General features: G+C 42.0%; 1 protein-coding gene across 3 annotated transcripts; it reads right to left on the bottom strand.

The window, feature by feature from the left end:
- Positions 1-449: 449 nt before the first annotated feature.
- osr2 (odd-skipped related transciption factor 2) lies at positions 450-8,535 on the bottom strand. Of its 3 annotated transcripts, none has more exons than XM_023330229.1 (4): positions 8,470-8,535; positions 1,718-2,399; positions 1,366-1,465; positions 450-952 (listed from the first exon to the last, which is right to left on the bottom strand). In XM_023330229.1, exons 2-4 carry the CDS (start codon positions 2,362-2,364, stop codon positions 770-772), a joined length of 930 nt encoding a protein of 309 aa, XP_023185997.1. In that variant the 5' UTR covers positions 2,365-2,399; positions 8,470-8,535; the 3' UTR covers positions 450-769. The 3 variants fall into 3 exon arrangements, with proteins under 3 accessions (XP_023185997.1, XP_023185996.1, XP_023185998.1); XM_023330228.1 differs by lacking the exon at positions 8,470-8,535 and adding an exon at positions 4,572-4,875; XM_023330230.1 differs by lacking the exon at positions 8,470-8,535 and adding an exon at positions 4,572-4,875 and having other exon boundaries at positions 450-870.
- Positions 8,536-8,922: the final 387 nt, after the last annotated feature.

Raw genomic sequence — 8,922 nt, 5'->3', positions numbered from 1 at the left:
GCTGTTAATGCTCCTAATATACTTATCAGCCTCTGGAAGATAATATCAGAGCCTCGTGATTCAGACACTTACAGAGACCACCAGCTGTTGTAATTAAACATGTAATTCCTATCATCAGAGTCTTCAGCTGGAAGTCGTCCAGTTCTGTGCGCTGGCTGCCGATTCATAGTGAAGGAACTAGAACCAACGATCCGTCACGTTTGATTAGTTGAATCGTCTTCAACACGTTTTTGCTTTTACGTTGTTGGGTTTTTTTCTGCATTTCCTCCGAAATGCGTGAAATAAAAACAGGACGAAATTACATACGTGTCATGAAAATATTTATTTCTAAAATACAATTTAACATACTTTCAACTTATGACTTTTTTTTTTTTGGACAATTTTATTATTTCAAGGTCAGAAAAAGGAAATAATAATAATAATAAAAAAAACAACACTTTTATTTTTTAATTAATATTATTATTATTTTTTTTTTACACAGTCTTCATATTTACAGGTGCCGGGGAAGCTGGGTGTTATTTTGTTTTTTTTTGTCGTGGCTACTTTGGATGATCCTTGAGGCGCAAACAAATCCTCTCAGTGAAATTGCGCACCGAGGCAGCAACGGTGTCCTGCTTCGAAAAGTCTCTTTGATGACCAGAAAAAGAAAAAGAAGAAGAAGAAGAAGAAGAAAAAAGTCGGGGAGCCATCCCGCCGAGCTTTGTTTGCCCCCCCCCCCACCATAGTTTTTTTTTTTTTTTTTGGTTTATTTTTATTAGTCTGTCCAGGCCTAGTAGTCCTGATGTGGGCTGTGCGTCAAACTGTGCCGTCGCAAGTCACAGTTGCGCCGAAACACCTTTCCGCAGCGGCCACAGCTGTAGGGCTTGATGTCTGTATGGGTGAGAAGGTGAGTTTTCAGGTTACTTCTTTGATTAAAGGTTCTTCCGCATGTGGGGCATTTGTGGGGGGATTCCTGTTTAGATTTAAAGCAAGCAAAGGATTATTCCCTTTAATTGTACAGCTCAGATGTATTTTTCAGACATCCAAATACACTAATATATATATATATATATATATATATATATATATATATATATATATATATATATATATATATATATATATATATATATATATATATATATATATATATATATATATATATATATATAAAGAGCTTTTAAGTTTGCAAGCTCTTAATGACAATTTTACGGGTTAATTTTTACGCTTTAAACAGAACACAGGCCAAAATGCAGTAGTTTTATTTATTTATTGATAGTTTAAAAAAAAAAAGACTAATCCACATCCCACATTCATGCAAGCATACACAGAATCATGATGTTTGAGAATTTCAGGTCAGGGTCATGCGTAGTATTTTGAGCTTACCTGCATGTGTAGGGTTTTATGGACGGCTAGAGTGCGGGACTGACAGAATCCCTTCCCACATTCTTGACATTTGAAAGGTTTTTCCTTGGAGTGGATATATCTGTGTGGAGGGGAGGGGGGGAGAGAAGAAGTGGCACTTCATTAGGGTCTGGATGGATTTGCGTAAAAAAAACCCCCACACATTTAGAATGAAAAAAAAAGAATAAATAAATGTAAAGCTTTAGCGCACTCGTGTAGAAAACAAAAACAAAATCAAGGCTGCAGAAGAATTTTTGTTTTGAAAGAAACACTGAGCTGAAAACAGAGTGGATATTTCTGCAGGCAGGAAGTTTTGCACAGAGCGCCGTCTCACCTGTGGTCTCTCAGGTGGTCCTGTCTCCTGAACGCCTTGTGACAAATATCGCACGTGTAGGGCCGCTCGTCGGTGTGGGTCCTCTCGTGGATGAGCAGGTTGTAGGACTTGGTGAAATGCCTGCCGCAGAACTTGCAAATAAACTCCTTTTTAGTCTTGGACGGAAGTCTGCCCCGGGTGGGTTTTCTGTCGGGGGACAGCTTGCTCAGCTCCGAGATGGTCCCCCCTAGTCCCGACGTCAGCTTTGCCAGGTCCGCGGCCTTTGGCGGGTCCTCCTGAGTGGCGGCGAGGGCCAAGTTGGCAAAATCAAACCTGGGTCTGTCCTTGTGATGTGGGGGGACGCCGTGCGTGACGGCGGCCTGTTTCGGATGGAAGAGCTGCGCGGCCGCCGTGAAGGGCAACGCCGGGAACGGGATCCTGGGGTCCACCAGGCCCTGGGCGGCCGCCGTGATCGTCGACCTCAGTCCTTGCATGTGCGGGTAGCCAAGAGTCCAGTGGTTCATGTGCATGGTCTGCACCGCGCTCAGCCCGTACAGTCCCTGCAGCTGGTCAGCGGGGAAAGTGTTGACGGCCTGCAGGAAGGAGTAGTTGGTGAGCTGGAGGGCTGGGTGCAGCGGGATCGGAGCGTGAAGGGCTTTGCTCCCCATTTCGGCTCAGACCTCAGCGGAGGAAGCTGGAAACCCTGCGGGAGAACAACAACAACAACAACAAAAAAGTTAAGCAATGAAAGTTGTGAGTTAACGCCAAGCTCAGCGTGAGTAATTATGTGGCTGTCATAATACAGAAACATGGCTATTTCATAGCTTTTAAATAACGAAACATGACGACAAACACTGATGTAATAACTTGTATGTAAAAAATAAATCAATCAAATAAAAAAATCCAATAACATCTGTAGCCAAAATGAAATTCGAATTAGCCTCTATTTTCTATTTAATCAGATAAACATAATGAACAACCTGCTTATTTATTTATTTTTATTATTATTATTATTTTTTTTTTTACCGTAACCAGATTTACGCCCACACATTCAACATTTTAACGCGACGTGCGCACCGCGTCTCTAAATAATTCCATCAAAGAAAAAAAAAAATCACTCATCGAAACTGTAACCGGTCGACATCAAGAAGGTGTAAGACGCGTCGCGCATCTGGCTTCGATTATCGCAGCGAAACGGGGATTTCAGATCACACTGAGTGACGCGCTGCGTGTCAGGAGGCGTAATGGATGAGGCTGCTCCACTCACAAACAAGTGTTCTCCGTGTAAATTCGTGGAAGACGGATTTTTTTTTTCTTTTTTTTTTTTTGGGTGTTTGCAGAGTTTCAGAGATTTGAAAAGAAGGCAGAATATGAATATATAAAAATAATAATAATAATAATAATAATAAACGGCTTTGACGTCTTGCATGAAATGAATGCATCTCTGATTTTACTGGAGCCGTTAGGTTTTAGTTGAAAGAGAATAGTATGTATTTTTATTTATTAAATTTAGTCCATGTTTATATATGGCGTGTCTCCCCCACCATCACACCCCATATCTTGGCAACGTCCTGGCATTTACAGGCCAACATTTCACACAACCATATTTGCCAGTAATAAAAAGCGACCTGCCTCCGTATTAACGTGGGACAGACGAGGTGAGCGGAACAGGATTGGCCTCCTTTCTTTCTTTCTTTCTTTTTTTTTTTGTTGCGACAAGTTATGTTTTACACACACACACACACACACACACACACACACACACACACACACACACACACACACACACACACACACACACACACACACACACACACACACCACACGCACCCACACACACACACAGACTCACAAATGTGATAATAATAATTTTTAAAAACTGTCGTGGAAGTAGTAAGAGTTCCAGTTGATGAAAGTGGAACTGGAAATGATCCAGCAGTTATCAGGCGGTCAGATATTCAGGCAAGAATGAAAACTAAAAGTTTATTATTATTATTATTATCATTTAGACTGACTACATAACATGAAATATTGATAGCTGGGAAATATACATATATGTAAATATACCAATCTACGCGCTTTCTACGCTGTGGATATTAGGTCTCTGCTCACACCTGCAGAGGACAGACACGAAGCTCTCGGACAGGCTGCACATGCTCTTGTGTTTTTGCTGCAGATGTGATTGAATTCCCTGGACTTTGCTTTCCCTGTCACATGCGGTGCGGTTAAATATCATTTTTGCACAGGTGCAGCATAAATCACCGTGGAGACACTTGTTGTTCTTTGCCCAGTGGAGCAGCTTTCATTCAGCTCGTTTTCGCCTCACCTTTGGACTTCTTTTCTTTCTTTGTTTTTTTGCCCCCCCCCCCCCCCCCCCCCCCCCCCAGTTTAGCAGCAGCCCGAGTGTCTCGTTTAAAATCTTTAATATCTCGCTTAAATGACGCACTGCGTGTCAGGAGGCGTAATATGCTTTCTAAAGTCGAAGGCCACACTGTCAGTTTCAGTGACGCCTCGCGCTCTGCACGGACAGAGGTCAGTGATGTCACAACGTGAGGGAGATACGTCCTCCTGTCGGTTGTCATCAGACGCAGATGTCTAGTCTTGCACATTATCAGCCCAGTTTGAATATTTTTTGGAAAAGCGGCCGTTTTGGTTTGGTCCATTTGCGCAGTGAAACAGCAAAAAAAAAAAAAAAAAAAGAGAGAGAAAAAGAAAAGAAAAACAACAAAAAACGGGGGTGGGAAAAAAAAGTAAAGTTTTTTTTCTAATTAGAAGTTTTTTTTTTTTTTTTTAAGTGATCTAACAAGTGGGCTCCGTGGGGCTGGCTCCTCTCCCAGCGGAGGACTGACATGCACCCTGCCAAACACAATCTTACCCCAATAAGTGGCTGCCAAAGGTCCTGCGGTATGTCAGTAATCCACAGTAACTACACAGGCGACGAGCTCCAATAAAACGCTTCCAACATCCAAGTCCATGAAACTTTCATGTAGCCATGCAGCCAAACTCTGATGCCTCGGACCTTTGCTGGGATGTGACAAGTTGTGAAAAGTTGTGGAAAGAGGCGAAGAGAGTTTTTCTGGAGGAGAGACAGCAGCGGCAGCGGCGGCGGCGGCGGCGGCGGCGGCGGCGGCGGCAGCGTGGGAGTCCCGTCCGAAGCTGGGGCTGGAAGTGTGCGGTTCTTCACTTTTTAGGGCTACGGGACTCCGGAGCGCTCAGCCCGCCCTCTGACACGCCTCCCCCCCCCCCCGTCCGTCTCCCACCGCCTCCACCCCCACCTCCTCTATCATTAACTCCAATGTTCCCCTCTGTTTATTTGTGTTTGGATAGCAACTGAGGCTCCAGACCATAGTAGAGAAGCGTGTTCCGTTCAACCTGCCGTTCGTTGACACCTCTCACACACCGCGGCGCGGCCAAGGCTGATACCTTCCTGCTGGAGACGCTGCTTGGAAAGCGCATGGGGGAAACCCTGAGCGGCTTTTTCTCCCCCCCCCCCCCCCCCCCCCTCCTTCCAACTCCACGCTTTCTAAAACGTGCTTTTTTTTGGAATCTTAAGCAGCTTACAAGAAGTTTTTTTTTTTCTTTTTTTTTTTTCAAACCATAGAGCTCATTTGCCAAATGGAGGGGTATATCCAAGATCCGCCTCATTAAATCGTTTTATTTCATTGTGGTCAGGGTGAAAAAAAAAATAGAAGAAGTAGATTCAGAGGTTCAGAGATTCAACATTTGAAAAATGAAATAAAAATAATAAAAGAAAACCTCTACCACTTGACGCTTATATCCTCTGGATTTTTCCTTTTGTCATTTTTGAGCACAACCTAATTTCTTTCTCTCCTTTTTTTGTTGTCTTGCATGATCTAACATGTTTAGCATAGCGTTGTGATGTGAATTACACAATGTGAATAAATGGCGTGAGCTACAGGACAGCCAACAAACACTGAGCGAATTGTGTTGTGACAACATTATAAAGGGAATTTTTTAAAAAATTGTTCAAGGCCAGTCTTTAAAATTGTTTTAAATTCTATATTAAAATTCAAATGCAACGTTTCATTATTAGTTGTTTCTAACAACGTTAACGTTCTTGTAGGTCCTAATTTTTTTCTCTCTCTCTCTCCAGAGTTAACAGAGCATGTTGGTTCAGTCAATAGGACTGGTCTTTGTCGTGTCCAGCAAAAAACAATAATAAAAATAAATAAATAAATAAAGGCTTATGTGTATATTGCATTCTATATCACATAAATATATCAACCAAGCAAAAAATAAATTGCAGTTTTAAGAAGACTTGTAGGTTTCTGTGTTGGAGCAACAACTGAAGTTTGTATCCAGATTTAACAGCATTTACAGTGAAGCTTATCAAATCTGCAGCAGTCGCTCTAAACGAAGAGAAAATAGTTGACAATACAATAAACAGTTATGGTCCTGTTTTATCAATGTTTTATGCACATAACCTAAAACTTGTCTTTGTTTATCTCTTTTTTTTAAATCCAGAGGAATCAGTTGGCTCATTCATTCCAAGTACACTTAAATATATCTACTTATATCTTTTCAACATGATTTCTTCTTAGAAATGTTCAATAGAATGAACTCAAAGAAAGTATATGCAAACGTGTCCCAACATTTAAATTGGCTAAATTCCAACATTTGGTTTTTCAGTGAAGTGGTAATAATAATAATAAAAAAAGAAAAAACATTTAAAATTGGTTTGCTAATGATTTTTTTTTTTTTGCATACCCTCTCTTATGGTTAGCATGAAAAAACTAATGTGGCGTTTTGACGGTCATTTATTTACATTACAGTTTCGTTGAGCTTTTGTTCAGTACAAAAGCTTGGTGCTACGTAAATATGCTTCTTCTGACATGAAAAATAACAATAGGTAATCTACATAATTCCAATATTTTTTTAAAAACAATATTCATTAAATAAGGTAAAAGTAGTTATGTTTTATGTTTTTGTCATTTTAGTGAGACGTCGCTCCAGTCCATCCTCTCTGGCCTCATCCTTCCGCATTCCCAAACGTCTGCAAACTTTCGGCCTGAATTTTTCAGTTCGTGAACGTGGAAGGCAGGGAAGACGCTGCAAGCTTGTGTCAGAATACAGGTCAACAGCGGCGCCCAGTGGCCAAGGACGGAATCAAACGCCACTCCGCCTCCGTCCACCAAATCCTCTGTTTTTATGCGCCTCGCACTAGAAAACAAACTCTCTCTCTATTTTTTAACCAACGGGTCAACATTAAAGTTCGTTTAAATAAACGATTACTCATTTAATTCAAATACCCAGATGATTAAAGCTATCTGGAACATTAGATACAAACGCATGAAGGTAGGATTCATGTAGAGGCGAGCAGCAAACCCTGGTTTAACGAGGCCTCTCCGATGAGAGCAGAACAGATTTTAGTCCACAACGATGAGAAATAAGCGACTCAAGTAATAATAATAACAATAATAATAATTGGGGTTTAATCTGTCCACGAGGCCGTGTGTGTAACCCAATTTTCGTTTTCTTACAGCTGCAGAACGTCGTCTGCGCACAACATGCTTGTGGTTTTTGGTTCGGTTTCGTATCACCCCGGCCTCGAGCTTCACTGTCAAAACACAGAACGACTAGAGACAGATTAGAGCACACATAAAAGGCCCAACGCGACATATCCTATTCACTTCAGAAAAGCATAACAATTTAAATGTTTATTTTTTGCGTGCTGGGGGAGTTAAAAAAGAAGAAGAAGAAGAAGAAGAAGAAAAAAGAAGAGGCTGTAATTGTTTAAAGATCTCAGAGAGGCTGGTAAAGGAGATCCACCCACTGATAATTACATTCCATTAATCAGTGCTGTGCTGTTCACTCCACGAAGACAACCCACACCTCTCACCAGATATGCAAAATACTGTCTGCAAAACTCTCTTGATTTCCTGTTGCAGCCAAGTTTTCCCTCCTTGACTGAAAAGCTAAACTTTAGTGCAAAAAAACTCTACCGCTGATGGAGTCTAGAGTATTGCAGTGATAAGTGGTTGCTTTGTGTTTTTATTTATTTTTTCTTTGCTGAGACAAATCATTTTGTAACTTAAGACTTCTAACTATCGACTACAGGATCGTAGGACTTCCTGTGCTCAATAGCCTCTGATGACACAGTTATTAAGGCATGCAGCGGATTGGGAAAGGTCCAGAGAACTTGATCACACTTGGAGTGTCTTAACGCTCCAGTTTTACGTTGCACCTCCGTTTAAAACGTGCACCGTTGTGTCCCTTCCACTTTGGGTAACGTCAGAGCTGGGGAGTTAACGTTTTTGCCCTTTGGCCCCCAGCCAGAGTCCCTTGCAGCCGCCATCGTTCTCTATGATAATATGACTCCCACGGAGGATCGGAGCTGCAGCTCGGTGCAGCTGCCAAGCCCCGTAATGGCCGACACTCCTGTTTAAATAAACCTAAGTGACAGAGGAGAAGTCCAACAGGAGTCAGTCAGATACATCGAAGAGGTGTGATGAGGCTCAGACGAAGAAATGGACTGACTTGGAATGTGTTCTTCTTTATACCTAATCAAACAGGCTTTCAGTTTCTGACTTTTTTTAAAAATACAAACTTATAAAAGTGTTTGATATGTAATTCCTTGTAATGTTCAAAAAACAAATAGAAAGTAGACTCCGCTGTAGCTGCCACCATGTCCTGACCTCTGCCTGTCACGGTCATATTAGACGTTTGTTGTTCTTGATAACAGAATCATAATTTTGACCTCATATGTGTCCAGCTGCTGAACGGCGTCGCCCAAGTTTTCAAACCCTCCTTACCTGGGGCCACCCGCAGATCCCTCGCTAGAACAGCCGGAGCCGACGGCCTTCTCCGGAGTCTCTCTCCCTCTCTGGGCTCTTTCTGTCTCTCCGTGTTGTTTTCTCTTTCTCTGTGTGTGTGTGTGCTGGCAGACAGGATGTCAGGTCCATAGTGTACGAGCAGGGGGAGGTAAACCTGTCACTGTTGCCTACCTGCTGTGGTTTGAAAGCCCCCACTTCCCCACCTACACTCTCACTCATCCTCTCCCACAGCAGCAGCAGCAGCAGCAGCTCTGAGGATGGCTGTTTTTCATTCAAAGACCCCCGAGTCACATTTTCCTCCACATCACACTCCTTTTACTTGAAATTGAGCATTTCAGAATAAGAGGGGGGGTTATGACTCTCTTATCATACAGGTGGTTGTGTTTTTTTCTTTTCTTTTTGAGAGTGAAACAGAATTAAGCCGTCATACAT

Source organism: Xiphophorus maculatus, chromosome 3 (assembly GCF_002775205.1).
Source record: "Xiphophorus maculatus strain JP 163 A chromosome 3, X_maculatus-5.0-male, whole genome shotgun sequence".
In the NCBI taxonomy this organism is placed as follows: domain Eukaryota; kingdom Metazoa; phylum Chordata; class Actinopteri; order Cyprinodontiformes; family Poeciliidae; genus Xiphophorus; species Xiphophorus maculatus.
Note: the sequence above shows the minus strand (reverse complement) of the source record. Positions and strands in the feature narration are given on the sequence as shown.